This window comes from Periplaneta americana, chromosome 4 (assembly GCF_040183065.1).
Source record: "Periplaneta americana isolate PAMFEO1 chromosome 4, P.americana_PAMFEO1_priV1, whole genome shotgun sequence".
NCBI lineage: Eukaryota > Metazoa > Arthropoda > Insecta > Blattodea > Blattidae > Periplaneta > Periplaneta americana.
In genome coordinates this window covers 69,489,655-69,517,517 of record NC_091120.1, presented here as the reverse complement: position 1 = coordinate 69,517,517, position 27,863 = coordinate 69,489,655, and the positions used below count along the sequence as shown (strand labels likewise).

The window sequence follows — 27,863 nt, the reverse complement described above, 5'->3', positions numbered from 1 at the left end:
TTTCGTAACAAAACTGTTATTTATTACAAAAATGACTTACAAACAGATCCACAAGTGGTTAAAAAGAACAAAATAGTAATGATTAGTTACACGTCATTGTGAATTGTATGATTGATGAGCATGTTTTTGTGCTCCTGACCCAGTCTGGAGTAGTCACTAGCCACAATGTTCCGAGGCTTCAAATGTTGTATCAGATCTTAGACTTTGTCCTAGGGAAAGTCAAAACATATTTCAGGCCTGGAGCTAAGCATCTTATGTAAGCTAAAATTCTGACCAGTTTGCATGTAGAACCGTTTCCATAATCACTTCTCATATGTGGTAAGACAGAACCCTCAGGATGACAAACGTTTGAGCATCCTAGTCATAAACAGATGAATGGTGCATGTGAATGACTAGCGCCATGCGCCACTGCTTGATCGTGCTGCTCAAGGATAGCCCTCAAAGCTGTCTCCATGATGATCATGATGATAGCTCTCCTCGTGATGATGTTCCTTGATATAAACGGGGATCTTCTTCTCGATGTAAACTGGTACCTTGACGGGGTAAGGCTTAGCCACAGGCACCTTGACTGGGTAGGGTTTGGGGATGTGCACTGTGTGGGGAACAGGCACAGGGACCTTTACTTCTACCTTGACTGGGTAAGGTACCTTCTTCTCGACAGGATAGGGTACTTTCTTCTCGATGTAGACTGGGTAGGGCTTGGGCACGTGAACTGGGTATGGTTTCTCCACCTTGACCTCCACTGGGACCTTCACAGGGTAGGGAACCTTCTTCTCTACGTGCACTGGGTATGGATGCGGCACCGGGATCTTGATCTCCTTGTGGATGGTGATGGATTTGATGTGTGCCTCGTGCTTTTCTTCGTGCTGTTCTGGTAGGCTCAGGTGTCCAAAGCTCTCCAGTCCTCCGCCGTAGCTCCCCAGTCCTCCGCCGTAGCTCCCTAGTCCTCCACCGTAGCTTCCCAGGGAGAAGCCGTGTCCTTGGTCGTGTTCCCAGCCGTGCCCGTAGCCGAAGTCGAATATTCCGCGCTTCTCCGTCTTGCTGTCTTTCTTCTCCTCCACTGGAGCCGCTTCTTTCTTTGTTTCTTCCTCCGTGGCCAGCGCTACTGTGGACACCATGATGACTAAAATAACCTGTAGGCAGAAAATCAGAAATTTAGAATGTTTTAATTGATTATTTAACATCATATGAATTGCGAGTACATCTAGTGTCGGTATCATAGGTGCTAACGAGATCACACCTAAAGAGTTTTTCATACTGCAAGATAAAAATTTAAGGATTTTGACGGATATACATGTTTTCAGCGTCTCTGCTACCGAAAGAAATTTTTTGGGCTTTCAGTCTAAGTATAGCAATTATTCTTGATTTGTTTGAACACATTTTTTAATAGATTTTCAGTATCAGCGAAAATGCATGAGAGAATGAACATGAAATATACATTGTTATATTACAGTATATATTATATTAACACAAAATTGTTAATTTAAGCTTACACAATTCACTTTCTTTATAAGTTTGTGAAAGATAGTACAGTTGTAGTTTTTTCCTCAAACTATCGTTTAAAAGTCACAGACAAATCATTTACTGCACACATAAAAAGAATGTACATTTCTTTATAATTCCGAAAGAAAGATATTTGATTAAATTAACAAATTGTACGCCTTAATGTGAGATCAGAGGCTTTACATTACCTGTAGTAAATTAACCATGTTAGAGTTCCTTTATCTCAGAAAGTATTATAGACATATCTATGAAAATTTTACTGCTGGTTCTTTATTATCTTAGAAGTGTTGAACTCTTGTTTACAAAGTGTACTTCGTGAAAATAGTAAGTTATTATTTTTTGTGACCGACTGACATTTTAAAAAATATTACATTAATATTCATACACAAAATAGTTCTTATTCAAATAACTTGAAAGTGGAATTCAGCAATCAATGTAATACCACAGTCTAGTACATACAGTCATGAAGCTTGTGGTGATTTTTTGCATTTCTAGCGACAAAATGATCCAAGCGGTTAGCAACTGAGAGTACTAGGAACAATAGACTGTGCGATAGTAGCTATCTTAATGCCAAGCAACTAAAGTTCAACTGTCATTGGATGCATATTCCCTATGTATTGAGCTTCGTGACTATGTGTACTAGACGGTGGTAATACTATAAATAAGTTGTAAAAATTTCATGCTTCCAGCTTCTTAGTTTCTGAGGAAAAGGTATAGGTATAATTATGTTGTGAAATTTTAACTTCCGACAAAATGAGCAAAAAAATAAGCATTAAAACTTGCATTATCAAGAACACGGAATATTAAAGTTGTTTTGAAAATTCGTAAGACGGTCGGCCATTAGAATCTTCAACAATACCGTTAATTTATTAAACAAATATTCAGCTACAAAACACGTAGAACCACATTTTTTTTTTGTTATGAAATGGCTTCAGAGAATGTATATTTTTATGCTTAGTGGGCGAAGAGAAAAGAAAAGTAGGCCATTGACACGTAACACCTACCGATATTACCTAATTAAAATAATATTTCAAACATCTCTAAAGTCTCATTATTATAAAATTCTGTGATTTCATAATATTATCGGGAATTAAATATTCCACATACAAAACTAAAACCACGAAGTAGCCTAATTGGTTAGTACAAGTACAAGATTTGAAAATATCTTATATTGATTTGATATTAGGTTACTACCACTGTTATTTACGTAGAAAATCATACATTTACTGCAGCAAAAGTAGTAGTTGCGATCTCATTTTGATAAGGACATTTCTTGTTTCCTTTTGTCTGTAAACATGTAGGCTTCTAAACATACCCATCACTCGCTACATAACGTTGTATCATAACTTTTCGCCATAATATTTAAGAAGTTGGATTATTTGTACTGTGCTATCACCACGCTTGTGATTTATTTGTTCCTCTTCACTTCACAGTTTAGGCCTATGCCTGTTCCGTTCGTCTTCATGTTTTGATTGGTCTGCCTACATCTTTCTCCCCTTTCGGATTATAACGGTTTGCTGTCTTTGGGAGCCTTATGTCACTCACTAGTTCTATATTTATTCAAACAAATTCTAAGATATTCTTCAGTTTTATTTGCTATTCCACTGCATTAAATTTAATTATATTTTATAGTTTCATTTCTAATTCGACCTTCATTGATAAATCCAATTGTTTTCAAGAATTTACTTTATGAGATTTGATTGTAGTTGCACATTTTTGCGTTGACACTCATCTCACTACTATAATACAGGAATTAGGAATGGGGAATTTTTTATAGAATTTTACTCTTAGTTCTTTATAGTTTCGTGTATGGTGTTTCAAACTTTGTTAATTTGTTTTTGTTTATATATTTATTATTTATGCTACTAGTATGTGAATTATGTATTAGCATTACATATTGTTAAGCTACGAAACTCATGGCCAGCATATCTAAAGCCTTGGTTTTTCTGAACCGACGCATGTGAGTTGCCGAGTTTACGAGAGATAGTGAGTGGTTTCTATAACTGCAAGGTGCGAGGTCTGCGTACCTCGCAGTTATAGAAGCCACTCACTATCTCTCGTGTAGTCCGGATTTGTGCAAGGCCCATCTTTCACCTCGCACCTCGCAACTCGCATGCGTCGGTTCAGAAAAACCAAGGCTTTATGGTCAAAGCTTAAAACAACACAGGACGAATACAAGAAGAAGACACAATTGTTAAAAAGGAGACAGAATTCTTTACTTTCCTTTCGGGAATCGACTCCTGATTCGGCGTATTTGCAACTAGAAACGATCCGATTTTGTGGTGCTAGATTTTTGGGTATTTGCACCGTGTCACACACATATACATATATAGACTTATTCAACTTTTCGAGCTACATACCGAACCCATTATTATCAAAAAGACGAGATCCTATCTATTGAATCTGAATCTACTATCTACTGAATCAGTGGATGTGTCTATATTTACAAGTATAAAAAATACGTGATTTTATATGTAGTAAGTTCTCTGTTTATTTGAATATCCATGTAGTAAAATATTGTATATAGAATTTCAATACATTTGGACCTTGAATAAGTATAAGTAATTGCGTAATGGAATTACCGGCAGTATTTGTTTGCAATTCAATGAGACAATTATGCCCCATAAGGAAATCTGATTAGTATTGAACAGCTGGGGATTTCAGTCATTAGCTCCAGTGCATTACTAGATTGATTTTATTCCGCAACTCACTTTCATAAGAATAGAAGTAATTATTCCTAATGAGGACATCGACTATCTGTTTGTAGACGTAATGCTAGACTGCACATGAAATTAACTTGCCATTCTGCACCGCTTAATATGTATAATATTTATTGGAAACTTGTCGTCACTATAATTTATTTATGTAAGAAATACTCTTCAATGTTTATGTTTAAAAACCATAGCCACGTATTGATGTAATCTGACATAACGAGTTGGTTTGGAGCATGTACGAAACGTGAAGTCATTCCAGCTCAAACCACTCTTACTAATTGCCGTACTGGAAGTGTAATACTTTTTCCTTAGAATTCATAGAACTAGTTTTTGTAAAAAATCTGGAAATAAATATAGCAAACCGAATGATCTGATGCTCGAGGCCATTTTATCATCTACAAATTACTATCACTGATGCTAAACAGGAAGTGCTCGCACTTGTAGGCTACTTCGTTGTGGAGTGTGTAAAATTAATTAAACAAGATTATGGAAGAGATTTCAATGTTAGATCAGGCATGAAATCGATGACAATTCAGAATACATAAATGCTAAAGACAAAGAAAAGATCTGTTGACTCTTATGTTTCTAGATATAATAATATTTCCAGATTTTTAAGGTGAGCAGAACATGTAGGATGTATGGGTGAAATGCATTTAGAGTGTTCGTTGGAAGGCCGGAGGGAAAAAGACCTTTGGAGATGCCGAGATATAGATGGGAGGATAACATTAAAATGGATTTGAGTAAGGTGGGATATAATGGTAGAGACTGGATTAATCTTGCTTAGGATACGGACCGATGGCGGGCTTTTGTGAGGGAGACAATGAAGTTTCTGGTTCTCTAAAATCCATTTGTAAGGTGATATTATTATTATTATTATTATTATTATTATTATTATTATTATTATTATTATTATTACTATTATTATTAATTACAATTTCGTAAAGATGTGCAATTAGGCCTATATTTTATGGTCAATAATTTCATAGTGTATGGCTACTTGGACTGTAACTTTAAGAAAGGAACAGAGGTTAAGAGTCTTCAAGAATAAGGTGCTTAGGAAAATATTTGGGGCTAGGAGGGATGAAGTTACAGGAGAATGGAGAAAGTTACGCAACGCATTGTATTATTTACATAACATGATTAGGACAATTAAATCCAAATATTTGAGATGGGAAGGGCATGTAGCACGTATGGGTGAATCCAAAAATGGGTATAGAGCATTAGTTGGGAGACCTGAGGGGGGAAAAAGACCTTTGGGAAGGCCAAGGTGTAGATGGGGGATAATATTAAATGGATTTGAGGGAGATGGGATATGATGCTAGGGAGTGTATTAATCTTACTGTGAATAGGGCCGATGGTGGACTTAGGTGAGAACTTCCGGGTTCTCTAGAGGCCCTTAGTAAGTAAGTTTGGTTATTTTTAACACAGTGCCAGCAGATCTACGTTTAAGTTAATCTCACTCAGCCACGATAAACTTCTGGAAATGTCCGCACAGTTGCTGTAAATAGCCATACGAACTGTTTTTTAATCAACCAAATCAACGGAGGAATTTCTATTGTACGTAATATAATAATTGTGCATATTGGAGAAAATTTTTCCACACTATCATGGATTTCCTTATAAGAAAAAACAGAGAAAAATCTTAAGGTGCGAAGTTCGGAGGTTATGGAGGACGTGGTACCATTGCGGAGCGTTGTAAAAGCTTCGGTTATAACTTTGCACATCTTCTCAAAATTAGGCATTTTAGCGTTGTTAACTTAAACCTAAGACATACTGAATTTAGCCATTACTCATATCACACACTTTCGCAAGTGGGCGTTGTTCAACTGCTGCTTGTCCACAAGAATAGGCCTAATTATTGCTTCTACTATGGGATAACGACATTCCATTTTCTCTAAAATAAGTAGTGGCTGAAACATGAGACTTTCGACACAGCCAGTGCTTTAATATTTAATTTTCAAGCTTCGTTCAAGGCTAAACATGCGTCAGAAATAAGCTGTAATATTTTTAATAGAAAAAGGAACATATCTGTGGACCTCTGGAGAAAAAACTAAGAGACTAGTGAAGTGCATTGTATGGGGCAGAAACACGGACATTGCGACGAATTAAAGAGAAACGACTATAGGAATTTGAAATGTGGATATGGAGAAGAATGGAACGTGTGAAGTGGACAGACAGAATAAGAAATGAAGCTGTGTTGGAAAAAGTGAGCGAAGAAAGAATGATGCTGTAACTGATCAGGAAGAGGAAAAGGAATTGGTTGAGTCACTGGCTGAGAAGAAACTGTCTGCTGAAGGATGCACTGGAAGGAATGGTGAACAGGAGAAGAGTTCGGGGCAGAAGAAGATATCAGATGATAGACGACATTATGATATATGGATCATATGAGGAGACAAAGAGGAAAGCAGAGGAAAGATTGGAGAAAGCTGGGTTTGCAGTGAAAGACCTGCCTTTGGGCAGAACATATAGATGGATGAATAGATGAATGAATGAATGAATAAATGGATGAATTAATTAATTAATGGAAAGGAGCCATATTTCACCCCGAAGTCAAACTCATTCTCTTTATAAATGCAAAATAATTTAATTTCTCTATGTCACGATATGGATTACTTTTATTATCATGTATTTTAAAGGACATTCTACTCAATTTTGTTCTCTAATAGATGAAACATATATATTTTGATAGATGTGCTAAGAGATATTTCGATGGCTGAGAACCAGACTGTTCTAAGTCCAACTTTTTATAAGGAAAAAATCTATGTTTATTGTGTTCCACGTCCTTGTCAGCATGTATGAATCGAACAAAATTGTAATATCTCTCTTAATAAGGTTACTATGAAGCTATTCCAAATTATTTCATGAAGCTTTGAATGTCAGGAGCTTAAAATAGCTCTCCTGAAAAAAAAAATAGTAAAATGGACTTGGAACAGTCTGGTTCTGAGCCATCGATTTACCAACAGGAGGCAAGTCTGTTAATGCTACTACAATAAAAAAAAACTCATATTTCCTTGATGAGAAACTGCAGTAACTCTGTTGATGCCACCTCCCAAGTAGGAAAGAAAGTTCTAGAAACAAATGTGAATCTAACAAATCCGTAGCCGTGAAACAGAACCGGTATCCAGGCAGGTTGTTTGTTTATGACGATGCTCACTTGTTCCGACCTGTGGAGAAACTACACAGACAGCCCACGCGACTATACCCTCGGGGCGCCATAAAGCAACTGTGTCTGCTTCTGGTGCCAATGTCAAGGAAAATGGAAGTAAATGAGCTTGTCCTACAACGGCAGATTAAAGTGAAATCATCGGCCATTGTTGTTGAGCTGGGGTCAAGTGCAGAATGGATGAGTTTGCTCTTTTCAAGAAAACATTACTTGTGCATGATTAATCCAGTCTCTACCATCATATCCCACTTCCCTCAAATCCATTTTAATGTTATCCACCCATCTACATCTCGACATTAAAAACCAATACTTAAGATATATTGTTTAGAATGTGTGTAATCAGTCCTATATAACAGGGTGTTTGATATTTTCTTTACAGCACTAAGTATACAAGTAAATCGGGATCCAAAATCCGCTGTCTGGTTATATGCGTTGTAATTAATAGAGGGACATCATTTTATTTTTACTTCAATTTTTATTGTACCAGAGTTTTGAAAGTACTTCACTCCCACCCCTTCTACTAATGAAGTTCAACTGTCCTCCACACAGAACCAAGGCCGCGTATGCAGTCATAGTAGCCTTACGGTCATAGTAAACAGTACGTTCCAGAAATATGTTCGCGTTTTCCGGTGACGAAAGAGCTTTCAATATTGAATCATTTTCGCACAGATACTGTCGTCCATTTACCTACGTCGTATCCCGGTTTCCCCCACTAGCTTCTATTCGCCCCTCTGTAAAGGCTAGAGGCTGGGATATCTTAGTTCTTTTCTGAGAACATTAATTTCTGTTAGGAATTAGACGTCTACGTAATGTTATACAATTGTTTAAAATAACTTAAATAAAAGGGCCTCGTTAAATAATTATCTGTCATGTGATTTTCCCCCCTTTCTACGACCCTGCGACATAACCACTTGGACGGACAGTAGATAGCATGTCTGAGTAATTTTATCTTTTCGGATAGGGTAGAAGTGAAGATTGAATTTACAGTACTTAAGGTACTCTTTTATAGAGTAGGTACAGAATTGTTTCAACGTGAGTTACTGATACGAAGTACGAACCTGGTAATTGGAATTACGTACAATAGTCTATAGTGCAATAATATGCACATTAGAACTGAAGCCTGTATCGAAATGAACGGCCACCATTTTCAAAAATGTGTTTAAATATCCATATTATGATTATTTTTAAATTTAACTTCTTTCTCAATAGTGTACACTAATGTGTTGTAGGCAGTATAATATACACTGCTTAATGAATATCTCCGCATGGACAGCTCAGTTCGTGATTAAAACACTTATTGTTAACACTGTACTGTATTTTGATTAAACAAAAACCTAATGAAAGTTATCAAACTCAAAAGCGTGATATTTCCTAGTTTACGTAAATGGATGAACTACTTTTCTTCCCTCCTATACCTAGTAAAGTGAATTGTTTGTAAATTACACCAGTATCATAGAAACTCCAGTCGTGGAAGGGGATAGCAAAGGGTGTTTCCGATTCTGAACTGTTGATCCAAAGGTATAGCCAGGTTAATATTAGAAATGTTAGTAAAAATAAAATGATGTCCCTGTACAAATTTCGCATGGTTTCAAAAGGACTTCCACGTGTTGCACAACTTGAATTCGACGATCGAGGCTTATTATAAATTTGTTTACTCCGTAGAACTATTTCTATAATTGTGTGTTCGAAAAAATTGAGGGATATCCGCGCAGACCTGTTATCTTTATTTTTCCGCTGAAGTGGTAGTTTTCTGCCCTGAAGCATGTCACAGCCACTTTCTTCGTATTACCATACCCGGCATAGGAATTCGACGATCTCAGTACACTAGTGATATAGAATCCAAATGTCACAAATTGTCACTTGGTGTTTTGTGAAAAGATTCCGTGCAGACACAAAATAGATTCAAACCAAGTTGAGTTGATAGAGATGAAAATGTTCTGATAATGTTCGATTTACTTGCACGCACAGTGCTGTAAAGAAAATACCAAACACCTTGTTATAGCCTATAGGACTGATTACACGCATGCTAAACAAGATATCTTAAGTATTGGTTTTTAATGTTGTGCAGTGTGAACTTAACTTCAATTACGGAAGTACAAGATAGTATTTGTAGGCTATAATTAGACTAATTCACAATTTTATGTGTGCTTTCAGTCGTAGTGACATTAAATTTGACATATTTACAATACATTTCTTCTCCTTTATTGTGAATTCTAAATATTTTAAAATAACTGTTTATAATTAACAGTAATTCATTTTCACAATTTTGAATAAATATTCTGTATCCACCATGCATTATTTTCTTTAATATTTTTTTTTAGAAATCTATTACTCTTTCACTTTAATTCTTACTTTAAAATGTTTGTAATAACTGTATAAACAACGTAAAGTAAATATTTTATTTATCCTTCTAAAATATTTTTATCTATTTATATTCAATGGTTGAGTTGTTTAGACTTTTTCCATTGCTAATTTCCGAAAACTGTAGCACAACGTTTCGAAGAGTGGATCTCTCTTCGTTGTCAGGTGAAAACCTACTGTGGGGATCATTACAAACAGCTAGCCTGTCTGACTGATCGACAAGTCGGTGCGAAATATAAAGACGGAACACACGATGTCATAAGCTGTTGTACCGTGAAATATAGAGGATGAAAAGAAGAATAAAAAGATTGTAACTAAACTAATATATGGAACAATAACTCAAACGACAAGTAATAATGGGCACTAATAATGAAGAGTGGAAATCTGGTGGAAATAGTGAAATGAAGAAACAACAGGAAATAAATAAATGAGCGGGGAAACAAAGTAATACTGTCATTTCTATCCCCAGGATAATTTTAACATTTTTATTACCGGTATCATTAAAATAATAAATATGAAATGGTACAGCTAAGATCGTAGATTATGTTCTTCAGTAGAAACAGTTCCATTAAAATATCTTAAAAACGCTTAGAGTTATCACAGAAAATATATGTAAATTTTAAAGTTTCGGAAAATGAGCAACAAGGATAAATTTAAGGCACATGTAAAGTGATAGCCTATGCAAATATTAAAGGACATATCTCGGACAGTATTAGATATATTTAAAGAAAGAGAAAAGTGTATTGAATAGAAAATAAGCAAATAAAAAAAAATATAATTTTTAGATTCATAGAGGTTGGAATGAATGTAGGATACGGTCTGTTCTTTTTTCCTTTGTGTCTATTTTGAGAACTTATGAGACTTTTTTTACATGTTCATTTATTTTAAAATTACAATTCAATTCACATTATAAAAAATAGGCACAATGTAGATGTTTCAGATTGTCTTCCTAAGTTCAAGTGAAGTCAAGGGATATGATTGCGCTTGCAGCAGAGCTCCCGGCTTTGCCAATATTAGAATTTATAAATTACGTATACAAGATCCAGATTACAACGAGAAAAATCATCATATCAGGGACAAAAGGAACTATCACTTCATAAATATTCAATGGTTATCTTCACTGTACACAAACAAGCGATGCGATTTCGAAAACGTGAGATTATTAAGACGAATGGTATCCATTGGTTATGATTAATACAAAGCATTAATCGACTAAAATTAAAACTTGAATAACTTTGACTCCCGTTACTTAACAATACGGAAGGGCGAGCTAGACAACTGTCTTGTCTTTTCCTCCATTGATTGATTGCGATTTGAACTCTTCTTAACTTCCGGTTAGTCTGTATTATTAATATGATAATGGAAAGTGTGAGTGTGACTCACACTTGGTGTTGAATGACTCTCACTTTCACCTTCTTCCGAGGACCAGGCGAATATCTCCTGTACTAAAGGTTTTTTTTTTCTCCTCCATATAAAATTATTTTCTCTTGTGTGCATATAAATTCATTATTCATCTAGTCACGCAAACTCTATCAAGTTGTTCTGCCCAGTCATGTTTTTTTACTGTTACGATTATATGGTTACAGGTCCTTCGAATTTAACGCTGTGCGTGTCAAGTTTCATTTTAGTAAAAGTGCTACATTCACACTGCAAAGAAACGTAAACATAGGTTTATGCTTTGGTGTAAGCAGTGCTACAAAATAAGTTGAGAATTCAGAATGAGAAACATATACATATTATTCTATCATGTACTTCTCTTGATGTGAATACGTCTATATGTTCGGTCCAGTATTAGGTTACAATCCCAGAATGTCGACGGACACATTTTCAGATCAGGTTTGTCGCGCCTATAATTATTTCTAGCCTACACGACATATTCCAATGAAGTAAACGTCGATCGACAAACAAAGGATCAATGTATCCAACGTGACCTTGAGTTAGAGAGGGTAACGTCATCTAGCATTACGAGATAAGGGGAAGTTGCGTGGCAGCCCAAGCAATGTAACGAGAGAATGAGAAGCGATAGAATGTTCGCAGTGCTTTCAAACGATTCGTAACGAACTAGATTACAATCTGAATTAGCAACAATTAGCAGTTGACGAATTAAGTTGCAAAAATTCGTAGTGTAATTGAGTGAAGAGAGAAAATTCGCAATATAGAGACATATGCAAAGCAAATGGGAGCGGACGTATAAACAACGGATATCTTACATTCAACATCCCATCCCAAGAGACGTATTCACATATAAAACTTGTGGCTGTGTCTCGAAACAGCTTACCCCGATTTTTTCCCTACGATTACAGGAGATAGTTACAGGTGCTCCAAATTTTATACAGTGTGTGTCAAGTTTCATTTTAGTAAAAGAGACATTCAAGCTACATTCACAGAGTAAGCAAACGTAAACATAATTTTATGTTCAGCACTGATAAAAGAAAGAAATCTGAACATTCAGAATGAGAAACTTATCTATAAGTAGACAGTGGATGAGGGATGACTTAGCGTTGAATGTAGGTGCACATTTACTATATGTTACATTTTTTTCATTCAGACCATTGGCTGAACAGGTTTTAAACGTAAACAGACGACGTCAACATGCTACTGTATCTCCGTACAGTCGGAAGGAAAAGAAAAATAACGTTCTGTAGTACTGTAGTACATACCTTGCAAGTTCAGTCCTCGATATCATTGATGCAATTACCAGCGTTGCAGTAAACGACGATATATTCTCGTAAGTTGTCGAAGCTGAATCATCTTCGCCTATCGCTTAAACAGTTTTTGTATCGAGAGAATTTCTGTATAAAACCTCTAAAATGGGGATCACTCAATTTCTTTAGAGGAATATTTGTACTGAGCATCATGTTGCACGTGTCGTTTAGACCCGCACAACTAAATTATGATGATGTAGATGATGATGATGATGATGATGATGATGATGATGATGATTGTTCCTCAGATTTCATTTCAGCGCATTTCCTGTGCGATGTACTGTTGCAATGTTTCTCAATAGCCTGAGTTGTTCTGGTTTTTATTTCTATTTTACATACATTACACACGATATTGTCTTCGTTGATACATGTCATAAAATGTCACTCTCACACTTCTTAATTGCATTTCGTATCTCTGAGAGAATTTAACGTTTTGACTTCGACATTATGAATGGATCAGCACTACTCTATTCAACTCGTACTAAATACTTGAGCAGGATAACACAACTGCACACATTGCGTTGCAATGTTACTATGAACGGATCGGGATTCCTTCGTTATGTACGCTGCTGTACTCTCCAGGTACACAAAAGACATACGACGCGGCACGTGCCATATGTTCCGATACGAAATAACTTCACTTTTCCTTAAGTCATCCCGCATACACTGTCTGTCCATAACAAATAATCAGTTCACTTAGTTCTCGAATGATATTGCTGACTAATGTCATCGATTGTGGGAATAAATGTATTTCTGTAATTGATGTTACGATTAATATTTCCTTATAGGTCAAGTGTTATGAATAATCTATAGCGAAGATATATTCAAGAAGTAAATTAGGTACAAAATAAACATCCTTTCCTTAGTCGTGTGAACCAGGCGCTGCCCGAAATGGACTTAGACAAATTCACGCTACAGCATAACGGTCATTTTTTTGTGTCTACGGCTGTGCATATTAGCCATAACCTCAATTAAAGCTAAATTTTAGATTGTATTTTGTAAATGTAGATTTAATGTGTCTATATTTACATTAGATTTAATGTGTCTTTATAAAACAGTTATATTACTGGTTGTTCTTTATGGTTGTGAAACTTGGACTCTCACTTTGAGAGAGGAACATTGGTTAAGGGTGTTTGAGAATAAGGTGCTTAGGAAAATATTTGGGGCTAAGAGGGATGAAGTTACAGGAGAATGGAGAAAGTTACACAACAGAGAAGTGCACGCATTATATTCTTCACCTGACATAATTAAGAACATTAAATCCAGATGTTTGAGATGGACAGGGCATGTAGCACGTATGGGCGAATCCAGAAATGCATATAGAGACTGGAGGGAAAAAGACCTTTGGGGAGGCCGAGATGTAGATGGGAAGATAATATTAAAATTTATTTGAGGGAGGTGGGATATGATGAAAGAGACTGGATTGGTCTTGCTGACGGTAGGGACTAATGGTGGGCTTATGTGAGGGCGGCAATGAACCTCCGGATTCCTTAAAAGCCAGTAAGTAAGTAAGATTTAATGTGTCTAGTTGTCGTCTTTAATATTTTGTAATGCTGAGGACAGATAAATCTTAAAAATTTCATGAAAGATCGACATGTTAAAGAGGAAATTCGTCCTACACAGCTTGCTAAAGCGAGTCAAGACATTAATTAAACAATGAACAAAAAATACCAAAATTAATAAGTTTATGTAAACTTCATCTTTACAATGTTGGATGACGTATATACGTCCGTTGATGTGACATATTAATGAATTTTTAAATACTTATGTAGTCGCAATCATGCCATGGTATGAAAGAAAAATTTCACAACCTCGAGCGGGATTCGAACCTGTGACTTCCTGTACTCAGTTGGTAGAGCGCCTAACCGGAGTACAGGAAGTCGCAGGTTTGAATCCCGCTCGAGGTTGTGAAATTTTTCTTTCATATCATGGCATGATTGTGACTATATAAGTATTTAAAAATTCATTAATAAGTTTATGTTTTATAATAGACAGTAGGCTTAGTTAATTCTTTCAGTGAAGTTAAAAATTAACAAAACCTGAAAATTTGGCAACATTTTTATGTGCGAGAATATAGTTCAATACGTCAGTTTAACTATCTCCTATGCGAACTCGAAACAATTGAGACGTTAAAAACCTGGCAGGTCTTGTAAACCGGTCGTCCCACGATTATATCAAGAAGATATGTTGTTGCGAATACGTATTTCAGGTTGAATATCTTGATTAGCTCCTATAATAAATCTATAGTTTTCTAACAAGTTTTAATAGCATAATGTATTTATTTTCAGGAGTGTACGAGCTCAGAACTACTTTATTCTCACCAGGACATTGGTATGTTTTAAAAATTGATATACATTAATATAGTGGTGCTCTCTTTTTCTCTGTGCATAATCATATTTTTATTTATTTATATCATGTTTTTTTTTTTTTAGAAGTTCAATTTATTTAACAATCAACCCAGTTTAACGTATAAATTTTAAGACGAGAAGTACTTTTCCCAGCACAGATTTAATGTTTTATGCATAAATATAATTCATTCATATATCAATAATCTTTATCGATTCCCTTCTTGAAAATCTACCAAATATAACAATTTCAGCATAAAAGTGCTTTGTCACTCTTCACATCGCCTACCTTCCCTCATTCTCTTTTACACTATTAATTTTCAGTAAAATTTCAATATATTAAGATAACAGTGGTTTATCAAAATATTTCATCCTCTTTATTTTATTGAAAGGATTTTTTTCTAATGGAATCATTCATGTTATTCTGGTAATTTAACTATGTAATATCTAGAGATGATACAATTCCTTCGTAAACACGAGACCAGAGTATATGTGACTCGAGTATTGTACATGACGTCAGAAGGAAGGGGGTAGAATTGTTTTCTGTACCGTCTGGTTACAGCAACAGTGCTGAACTGTGGTGCTACGTGTCCAGTGCGGTAGTAAGTGAGAGAGTCGATTTCTAACCTGTAGTGCAGTGTTACTGTCATTACTTCATATATTAAGTCATCCTAATATATGTAGGCTTTAGTTGAATTGTACACTACATAGAGGACTTCCAACAGTAACAACTTTGCAGTAGTTATATTCCACTCCAAATGTTTCAAACATAGTGCGCAACGTTTATGTTCCACCGAAGTATACTCTGTCTGTATGTCTGAAATCTGCTGTTGCTTACATCTGACCGCTGTGCGGAGTTCAGAAACACCCATACTGTATGGTTGAAGCGTAGTCAACCTCGTGTCCAAGGAAGGAGAGGTTTCATCATTAGTAATATCGCAAAAATTTAATTAAATGATTATGGAAGTGTACATTTTTTATTGTTTATCCATTTGTGTAATCCAGTTCTAGACTACAAGAGAACTCCATTTTCATAGGATAATAAAATTGCGCGAAACAAAAAAAAAAAAAAAAAACGCGTGACATGTTACGACGCAATTTCAAGACGCATAATTTTTCTCTTCCTTCATTGTGCTAAGCTTATATTAAGATTATGCATACAGCAGCTTACTCCGACTTCAAAGTTAGAAATTCAGCGCTTCCTGATTAATATCTTATGTGTATAAGTTATGCGTAGTTCTCTGTCTTCGCATCCTTGAACCAGAGGTTGGTAAGAAGTACGTATTTACTTATTCCACTTTCACATTGTACCTAACATTGTTTAAATATGTATCTGTCATAAATATTAGAAAGCATACTTCCTTTTCTGTTATGTCCATTCATGTTACATTATTTGCGTTAGAATCTTAGCCCTACATGGAGTAAATTAAATTTTCAAGTCGCAAATAACCGTTGTTCACAACTATTCTAGTCGTAAGACAATTAAAGCTACAAATATTGATATTTCTATTCCGTTCTATAATCGGACTCTTCCATATAATATACAGGGTGATTCAGGACCTATGCAATAACTCTGGCGATCGATATATCTCGCAATGAGGATCATTTTTCGTAAAACAATTCATGTTCTCCAATCCCTCGTGTAGGAGCTACGCTACATCGAAAAATAGACACATTTTAGTGACTTTTACGGTTAATTATGAAATGAATTAGTTATTTATTTCTTCAAGTACCCTTGCGAACAAGTTACAAATGTCCTGTCATTTTGCTTCCTCGTTTGAATGGTAGCGCTCTTTGGAACACGTTCCGCTGCTCATGGAGGTGAGGAGACATGTGATTCAACATAACGTCCCAACGCACTTCAACCTGTTGTACGAGCACATCTGAACAACATCTATGGGGAGCAATGGATAGCGAGAGCCGGATCTGTTGCGTGGCCAGCGTGATCACCTGACTTCACGTCCTTAATCTTTTTTTTTTTCTTTTGAGACATGTGAAGTAATACACCACTCGAATTGACACCAGAGAGGAACCGACTATGCGAGTATTAGCTCCTTTTGATCAAATTCTACACAGGCTGATAACCACTGATAACCATGACGGTGTAATGAATGTAATCAGGTTCAGGGTAGGCACTTTGAACACCAGTAACTTGTCAGCAAACATACTTGAAAAAATAATCCGTTTCATAAATTGTTAATATCACTAAAACCTGTCTGTAACTCCTAAACGAGGCATCGGGGAACATGTGTTGTTATACAAAAAATGATACTCATTGCGAGCTCTATCGGTCTCCAGAGTTTGTTGCAGAAATCCTGAATCATCCTATATAATATATATATATATATATATATATATATATATATATATATTATATAGGATGATATCAACTACATTTTTTGTGAAGTATTTATAGCTTTTTAGTAGGTTATTTTACGACGCTTTATCTACATCTAAGTTATTTAGCGTCTGAATAAGATGAAGGTGACAATGCCGGTGAAATGAGTCCCGGGGTCCAACACCGAAAGTTACCCACCATTTGCTCATATTGGGCTGAGGGAAACCCCCGAAAAAACCTCAACCAGGAAACTTTCCCCAACCGAGAATCGAACCCGGGCCACCTGGTTTCGCGGCCAGACGCTCTAGTCGACATTTATAGTCAAGTAGTTTATAAATTAATGAGGTTTTCAACTTACAACCATATCTAACGCCATGTACTTACATTCCACAATAATGGAATGACCACAGTACATATTTTCTGTTTCTTGGTTGTAACGAAATTATTTCATTGAAAAATAATATTTTAATTTCGACTCATATTATGATCTCAAAGTCCATAATTTTATTCCTGTAAGACAGCTGCCGAGTTTCACTTTGACCCTCTTGACCTCGGATGGCTAAATAACGATAATGACCTTCAAAGGGAAGAAAGGAGAGAATAATACGTAATGTCATCCCCTTGTGGCATTTGTCTCTTGGTTTATTGGTTGTGTTTATAGTAACATGTAGTGGTAAATTGTGGTACAGTAAATTTTACATACTACTATATAATTGTAGTATTTATTTATTTATTTATTTATTTATTTATTTATTTATTTATTTATTTATTTATTTATTTATTTATTTATTTATTTATTTATTTATTTATTTATTTATTTATTTAACCTGGTAGAGATAAAATTTTCAGGCCTTCTTTTCCCATTTACGTGGAGATTGGATGAATGAATGAATGAATGATTTGTCCCTGAAGGGCTAAGGCCTCCTCTTGCGAGGGATAGCTCGGTAAGACTCACACGGGGAGCCTACAACTTTAAGAATACAATTAAAATTACAATTAATAGTCTACGAAATTTGCAATTACAATCACAATAGAATTAAAGTAGGCCTACTGAAATATTATCTGATTAATGAAGACACGACGATTTACTATTAAAGAAAAACAAAGAATTAGTTACTGAAATAGACCTACCAATTAAACGTAGAATAATTATAACATAGGGATGAAATTACTGGAAATTGAAGTATTTTATGCTAGAATAAGAGAACTATTTACAAGAACCCATTATCTGAACTAAGCAAATCATAGTAAGTTTGCGTTTAAATTGAACTTTATTTCGACAGTCTCTCATGTTAGCAGGCAACGAATTCCAAAGTCTTTGCAGTAAAATTGTGAAAGAGGACGAGTACGAGGTGATGCGATGTGATCGTATTGCTAGTATTGTTTCGTGACGAGAACATGTGTTCATGTTATGATGGAAAGAAAGGTAAGTGAAGAGAGACGACAGATGCGAAGGAGTGTAGTATTTCAAGATTTCCAAGAGAAGAAGTGAATGTAAATTTCTTCTTTTACCTAATTTAAGACAACCTATTGATTTCAGGGTTGGAATAATATGATAATATTTGCAAACATTACATACAAAACATACGCACAAATTCTGAACAAGTTGAAGTTTTGTAAGGTTTATGTAGGCCTATAGTGTATCAAACAGTTTTTAACAACTGGGGAATACTCGACACTTCGTCATATGAAGCCAGTTGTGTAGACCAATTTACCGAGAGTCGTTGCCCACGGTGCGCCATAGGAGGCTGGTCTACGCTACACACGCGCTGAGATGAGATGGTGGAGATATGTTGAAATGTCACATGGGAACGGAGCTCCCGGAAAAAACCCCTGTGTTACCTGGATCCAACACAAGTTATAAATCGGGGGTACTCCTGGAATCGAACTCGGGACCAGAGGATTGTAAGTTCAGATTTCTAGCCACTTGACTATCGTGGAGGCTCTATATTAAACATTAAAAGTTATGGAATAAGAAAAACACGATAATAGGATAAACGAAATACAGTTTTTCGAAAATAGATTTTGATTTTTTTAGACGGATTTATTCACCAATTTTATACATACATAAATTTGCTCTTAAATCCAGTGCACGGGTCTTTTGACCGTACGTGCTTTACAAAATAAGTCCTAATTTTTAGGTTTCACCCCCTCACCTATGATTAAATGTAACCGCTCTAAAAAAATACACACACAGATTGATATAAAAATGGTACAAAGGGGGGAAAGGATCTGGCCACCCTACCCCATTATCTCCTGGCCTAGTAGCCTCATGAGGGATGTCTTATTGGTGTTACTTAAGAGGTTTAAACCTGTCTTCGGATAGTTGACTAAACAACATCAGTTATCCTAACCTAACATACAAACAGGCATAGAAGTATATACTAATTCAATAGTTATAATTCCCTTCTTCAGTTCACATCATAGGCTAAACTTCAACAGCTGATTTTCTAAGCTATCTCGCCTTCAAGAGGAACAATCCATTCTTTTGTTCGTATTCTCTATTCTCCATTAGGTCAAGACAGGAAAATCAGATCCTTAAACTGGGTAAAAATCTTCTATTAAACTTCCACCTAAAATCACCGTATGTCTCATTATCTCGATTGTGTTAAATTTTGAAAGGTATGATATCTCGCAAGCGGTACCTTACCTTATTATTGCTAAATTCCCTATACTTACAGTTTGCCGTAAGTTTAATGATTTTATATTATTCTTTCAGTTCCTGTTCTCAGTATTTTCGGGTCGATACCTTCTGTATAGCAAAACACGAAGCTTGAGGTGATGACAGTACTAGGAACAATAAACTGTGCCGGTAATATTTCCCATTATCTGTGATGAGGCGATAACAGCGATACTAGTGGTTAGCAACTATGTAGGGATGCTTATTCCCTACGTATTGAGCTTCATGACTGAAAAACCGCGTCAACTTCTGTACGGTTGCAATATTAGGTATTCGACAACGTCGTGAGCAGCCCTAGAGACGTTCCGATGTCCTTAAGTATCGATATTTCATGCGATACTGATATCCAATCCAAGTATCGATAAACCGATATTATCGATTCAAAATGTCAATATTTCTAGTTATCGAATGATATTTTAAATTACTTTCCTTTAATACAAACTGATATTTTTTCTTTAGTTTACTTACAGTACCCGATAAATTAGGCACTTACACATTATCTCTTAGAAATACATATCCATCCACTTTGGAATCTTCGAACAAGGCGGAATTTTACGATTTTTTCCTTAAAATATCTTAAAATAACTGCAAGCAAATATCATTCTTATAGGAAGAACATTGTTTGTATACATCTGAAGTCTGATTAATGTAATATGTAATATATGATGTGTGCAATGGAGGGGAAAGGAACTGGCCACCCTATCCTATTATGTCCTGGCCTAGTTGCCTATAAGTTATGCCATTTATTTATTTATTTATTTATTTATTTATTTATTTATTTATTTATTTATTTATTTATTTATTTATTTATTTAAATTTAAATATACAGAATAAAGAACATAATTATAAACAAACAAGAGAAATAGAAATAAAATAATACAAACAATATAAAAAAGGAGATACAGTAGTATTAACAAAATTTGAGACCGAATGAGCAGCGCTCGTGTTCGGTCGCAGTTCAGATATAATATTAATAGGCCTATAAGATAATATAAAATAAAATAAATTAGGAAATAGAATTTAAAATTACAGTTACAGAACTTATATAATACAATATTAATATAAGAGAAATATAGAAAATAAAAAAATAAAAAATAAATAACTAAAATAAAATAGGAATTAAAGTTTAAATTACAGCGGCAATGGAATTATATAATATAATATTAACATTAAAGAATAATAATATCGCACGTGGAAAGTAGGACTACATATTTCAAAATTATAGAATGCAAATATAATATAGTTGATTAATTCATACACATAGGCTATAAATTTATTTAATCAAATTGAAGATATTAACACGTTTCTAATTTTCTTGTTATATGCTAGTGGGTTACATGTTAGAAGTTCTGGGTGTAATTTAGTTAAAGCATTGCACAACCGAGGGCCAAAATTAATGCTGTGCTTTAGACCAGTAGGTGTGAGACATTTAGGTTCTACTAATGTTGAATTAATATTTCGTCTTGTGTCATAATTATGTGTCTGTAATACAAACTTATTACGATTTTTATGATAAAATTTTAACAACGTATACTTATAAATTTGTTCAATATTAAATACATTAAATTCAGAATAAATTAATTTAGTTGGATAATCGAAACGTTTCTTCAAACAAATTTTAATTATTCGTTTTTGTAGTAAATTTAACGGACTAAGATTAATTTTTGTAATTCCACCCCAAACAATTATACCATATTGAATGATAGACTGAATAATAGCCAAATAAACATTTCGTAGAACTCTAATGGGTAAGTAGCATCGAAGATTAACGAATTTATAAATTGTTTTACGAAGCCTCTTACAAAGTTAAGTAATGTGATGAGGCCATTTTAAATTCTGATCAATCATGATACCCAGATATTTGACATACGTGGCTTCTTTCAATGGTGGACATTTACAACTTTTGTGATCTAGACAATTTTCGCTGTGTATTATTAGTCTATATTCATCGCTAAATTTAAAATTTTGAACACTGGCAACTGTTAACGAAAAAGGAACTAAAGTTGATTTAGATATATTTAAAGAAAGGAAGTTGGAATTAAGCCATTTTTAACAATATTAGCACATACTGTATATTAGCATTTATATATGCTTCTTGCCAAGAAAAACCACTGAAAATAACTACTGCATCATCCGCATATGAATATATAGATACATTAAATTGTTCTAAATTTATATTTAGCAGATCATTAACATATATTAAAAATAAAAATAGATCCCAGAATTGTTCCTTGCGGTACACCTATATCAATATATTTGTATTCACTAAATTGATCTTCAATTTTGGTCATTTGCCTTCTGTTACTAAAATATGATTGAAATAATTTTAAAACTATACCTCTAACTCCAATAGTATGTAGTTTGTCCAAAAGTAAATTATGATTGATAGTGTCAAAAGCTTTCCGTAGATCCAAACATACTATAAAAAAGCAACCTTATAGAGAATTTTAGGGGAGAAATATTTTCTTAATGGTGCAATTTTACTGTCGCGCCAGATTTCGGGAACAGACGTTTTACATGGGTTTCCATTCTTTTCCACTGCACAAGAGTTTTTCAGCAACTCACTGAATTTGATAAAAAGTACACATAAATTTAAAAGCCATAATGGAAATCCGATAAGCTATTATATTATATTATATATATATAATATATACATGTATATTTAAACAGATGTACTTAGGTATTCATTGGCATAACTTCTGAATATGACTCAGTCGAGTAGATAAGTTAAATAGTTATTTAAAAATGTGTACAAATATCTTCTAGTTAATTGTTCCAAACAAATAAGCATAGACGGGCCTTATATTTAATTTAACTTAAAAAGTACACAGCTATTTTCTTACTTGAAAATTCTTGATTGTGCCAGTTATTTTGATGGTACAGGAAGTTATCATCTATGTATTTGATCGGGCTTTTGGTTATTATAAATACCGTAAGAAAATTATCGATTAACTTCAACTATCAAAAGAAAATATCGATATTCAGTTATCGAAAGCAAACTATCGATATTTACCAATATCTGTAATATCATAGGCCAGTTTGAATTTAACCATCAATTGTTAATAGACTAATATGCTTACGATGTTATAAGTTATTTTCATTGTAAGTTATATATATATGACTTATTAAAATTTTTGTTAATGGAGGAACAATATCTCAAATGACAAAATACGATGTTATATTTAAAAATCATTAGAGTAGAAATTAGTGTTTAAAAGGTAACTTGAATAATATCGTATTAATATAAAAGATATCTAAATACATACATGCAGGAGCAACCTAACCTCAGATCAATGTAATGTTATTGAATCTCTTATTGACTAATTACTTCGTGTTTATGTTACACCACTGTACATAATTTGATACAATTTTATGCTGACCGCATTGCAGATCTTAATTCATTTCATAATGAGGTATTGCGGTGTTATTCAAGAAATAAATTATTTTTTTATTATTAGAACCAAAGTGAAGAAATATAGGTGGTGATACTTATTAATTTTGTTTCTAGATGATTATTTAATTTCTACTAAGCTTTTTCAACCATAAAATATTTTAAGAAAAGAAACTTGAGAGATGTTGGAATTGTCATACTTCAATCTAATATCGTAAAGAAAATTTAATATTTCACTTTTATTTAATTCAGAGTATGGTCTAAATACCCAGAAAATGGAACGAGAAATATACTTCAACTACAAATTCTGATAAAATAGTATTACTATTATCCAGTAAACAACTTAATTTGGATGAAATTATGTCTGTAAAACAGAAGGAAATAATTTGACAGGTTGTTCTGTATTAAGGCAAGGAAATATAATTTTGTAGAATAAAGTTGTTACGAACATAACAATAGACTTTTGAAATAAAATATGCTACCCTGGTCTTAAATTTCTTGATAATAAAACAAAAATATTAAAAATCTGCATTTATATGTCCGACTTACTTACTTACAACTTACCTACTTACAAATGGCTTTTAAGGAACCCGGAGGTTCATTGCCGCCCTCACATAAGCCACCATCGGTCTCTATCCTGAGCAAGATCAATCTAATCTATTCCATCATATTCCACCTCCCTCAAATCCATTTTAATATTAACCTCCCATCTACGTCTCGGCCTCCCCAAGGGTTTCTTTTCCTCCGGCCTCCGAGCTAATACTCTATATGCATATGCCCATTCGTGCTACATGCCCTGCTCATCTCAAATGTCTGGATTTCATATTCCTAATTATGTCAGGTGAAGAATATAATGCTTGCAGTTCTATGTTGTGTAAATTTCTCCATTCTCCTGTAACATCATCCCTTTTAGCCCCAAATATTTTCCTAAGCACCTTATTCTCGAAGACTCTTAACCTCTGTTCCTCTCTTAAAGTGAGAGTCCAAGTTTCACAACCATATATAACATTCGGTAATATAACTGTTTTATTTATAGGTCCGACTGATGTTAAGCCTATAAATTACGGTCTGACTTCATAGGGCCTTTTGTTGTCTCTGTCTTTTTCCAAAGGATGGAGATTAAAATATACTGTTTTCAAAAAAGAAATGAAGACCCCAATATCACTTCAAAAACTTATAAGAACTATCCTATATTATGTCTAAGTTTAAGTGAACAGCTCAGTCTTTCTTTCTAGCTAACTGAAACGGTAAAAGGCCTTTGCACAAATAACCTAAAGCCTGCTGCATTGTATTGTAATGTATTGGTATTTATTAACATTCCATGATATTCATACATTGCTTTACAGCTAGAATATGGAACAAGTCAAAAAACTTAATACTATTATAAAATCTTAATTTATAGTCACAGTCTAGATGAAATATATACAGATGAGTTTTACAATATAGTCTACTAGTACAACACATAGTTTTAGTATCAATTTCATGAAATGTTATTGAATGTCATGAATTCACCTACAGAATATAAGGCGTGAGAAATTAGGTACTTCTTTAATTTGGCACTTTAATTTTGAGTTTCATTTTTTATATCGATAGGGAGGCTATTAAAAATTTTTATTGCCGTATAACGCACTCCTTTTTGATAGCACGACAGACTTGCCGATGGAATATGAAAGTCATTTTTGACGTGTATTTATGCTATGAACTGTTGAATTAGATACAAAGTTTTCACGATTACATAAGAGGAAAATTATTAATGTAAAGATATATTGACAAGCCATGGGTATTATTTGTAGTTTTTTAAAAGTAGTCCTACACGATTCCCTAGATTTGGTACCTACTATTATTCTAATTACTCTTTTTCGTAATAGAAATATACTGTTACTATATGTGGAATTTCCCCAGAATATTATTCCAAAACTCATTACCGAGTGGAAGTATGCAAAGTATATTGTTTTTAAGGTATTGTAATTTACTATCTTTTGCATGCAAAAGTTTAATGGTCTGTGGAATTATATAAACCTTAATACAATAAAATTAGTCTACGTTGAATTGAAAACAAAAAATTCACAATTTCACACGCGGTGTCCATAGGAAGGAAGCTAGGATTTAAATAAATGTCATCAATATACATAGAAACGTTCCAACATGCGTCTTCTTCCAACGTAACGAATACGATATCAAATCAATTTTTAAGAAACGGAAGGTAGACTAACAAAAACAATTCAGACTTTCGTTTTTAAAAATAAATTGTCGTTAAATAGTGGAGTAGTTACATTAAACCAGTAATTTACATGACTTTTTAAATATATTTTATTAGAAAAACGCAGTTTATGTAGTGGACTTGCTTTCAATACAGATAGATCATTTATACCTGGAATACTTCCTTGCATTTTTATGTAAAATATAATTATGTTTCTTTTCACTTTGTGGAAAACATGAAAACGAACTTTTAATATCATGCTTTAGCTAACAATTTGATGAAAAATCTGTTTTTGTAGGTAAAATTAATTTCCCAATAACAACGATAAGACAACAGTCTAGTAGTCTATATACAGTCACGAAGCTTAATACGTAGGGAATATGCATCCATAGATAGTTGCTAACCACTAGGATCGTTACTATCGTCTCGTCACAGACAATGCGAAATAGTACCGGCACAGTCTATTGTTCCTAGTACCCTCAACAACTCAAGCTTCGTGACTGTATATATTAGACCCTGATAAGACATTACTCTTGTACGCAAATATATTTATATGTCCACAAATATTTAACAATTTTGTAATTCATATTATTACGTAATTTCTTTAGAACTTTATTCTTAAGTAGTATTGCAACCGTTTTTAACGTGGATGACTCGTAGATAAAGTAAATCAATTTAATGTTTAGAAAATAATCAGTTTTACATTGAATATTTGATTTTATATCCTCAACATTTTGTAACTACGTACAAGTTCTACACTCTTAAGTCTGTTACGACCATCTGATTGCATTAGCCAGGGAATGGACCAAACACAAGACATGACCATTATGTTCTGGTATTAATACCCATATAATAGTAGTAATAATAATAATTATTTATTTTTCCATTACACATTATGGATATTAAAACTGAAATAGAAATATTTATCTAACATAATCATTAATATGATCCTTACATTAACTAGAAAACTGTAAGTAAATTCAAAACATTGGCGATATTAGTCCAAGTTCAGGACAGGAATTCAAAATATTTTCTTTTAAACAAAGAAAAGTTAAAATTCCAAAATCCGTGCTTGTCACATTTTAAGGTAAGCATTCCAATGTACTGTATATTAGGAGGACTGATACTAAATTTTTCTGTGTATGAGAAAAACATGATCTTACTTTCTTTATTTTCTTGCTAGATTACATTAATTCTCAAGAAATTGAACGGCTTCTTTCACATTTCAATTTTTAAATTCGATATCTCATGTAATTAATTTATGTTAGCCTCAAACAGACAATATAAGTGTTCCAGTAACATGTTTTGGCGTACAAAAACATTTTCGCTATATATAACATTTTAGTGACAAAAAATGTTAAATTATCGAAATTCTTACAGAATTTTCGCTTAAACTAAACAACAACGAAGAAAATAAATTCATTGTCGTGATATCTACTCTGAAAGAATAATTGTAGCAAATATTTCAGCAGCGCATCTACAGTATACATCCTTTCATATTTCAGTATGTGTTTGGAATGCATATCCGAACTTTCATTTATAACATAATAATTAAATGTTTTATATTTATAAATAAAACTAGGGGTTGAGAGTCGGTTAACGATGTAATTTTGAATAATTTTGATTAAATTTAAAAATACAAATTTTAATTAATGTAATTTCAAGGACAATGTAGTCTTAAATTTAAAAGCACCTGTAAAAATGTATCTTCTACATTTCACATTTCAAGTTTTAAATTTGATATCTGATGAACTTAATTTATGTTAGCCTCAAACATCCGACATAAGTGTTCCAGTAATGTCTTTTGGCATATAAAAAACATTTTCGCCATATAAAACATTCTTCAGTGACAAAAAATAAAAATGTTGAGTCATCGAAAATCTTACATAATTTTCGCCATAAATAAACATCAATAAAGAGACTAAGTTCACTGTCACGATATTTATTCCCGAAGAATAATTTTAGCAAATATTTCAACAGCCTGCGTGTACTTCCGTGCATATTTCAGTATGTGTTTGGAATGCATATCCGCATTTTCACTTATAAAATAATAACGAAATATTTTAAATTTATAAATAAAACTTGGGGTAGAGAGTTGGTTAACTTTGTTATCTTTAATAATTTTAAACTAAATTTTAAAATGTAAAAACTTTAACACTATTTCAAGGCCAATCCGATCAGATATTTAAAAACAAATGCCTTATAAAACTGACGTTCAATCACTGAAAACTTAGATTTCCTTTATATAGAAATTTCGAAAATGTCTTAATTGAAAAATCGAGTCTGTACCCCTGTGAGTTTGCAACCCTGATTACACTGTTACTCACGAGAAGCTTCATGGTTCCTGTGTACCCCTGGTCGGTGGCAGTCGAACGAGAAGCTGATGACAGTTGCGCATCGCCACGCGCTTTTATACACATCCTACCACAGTCTCGCTTTCGCCTTCTTCGTTTCCTTTCTGCC

At 33.8% G+C, this 27,863-nt stretch overlaps 1 protein-coding gene across 1 annotated transcript; it reads right to left on the bottom strand.

Moving 5' to 3' along the window:
• LOC138697866 (uncharacterized) lies at window positions 1-27,863 on the bottom strand. Its single transcript, XM_069823450.1, has 2 exons — window positions 27,728-27,863; window positions 1-1,133 (listed from the first exon to the last, which is right to left on the bottom strand). The coding sequence occupies exons 1-2, from the start codon at window positions 27,818-27,820 to the stop codon at window positions 426-428; spliced, it is 801 nt and encodes a 266-aa protein (XP_069679551.1). The 5' UTR covers window positions 27,821-27,863; the 3' UTR covers window positions 1-425.

Bases quoted from the DNA above. Each gene is read 5' to 3' on its own strand.
- LOC138697866 (XM_069823450.1), bottom strand. From the start codon at position 27,820: ATGTGTATAAAAGCGCGTGGCGATGCGCAACTGTCATCAGCTTCTCGT. The intron at 1,134-27,727 runs GTGAGTAACAGT...TTCTGCCTACAG, and splicing joins CAGGAACCATGAAGCTTCTC to GTTATTTTAGTCATCATGGT.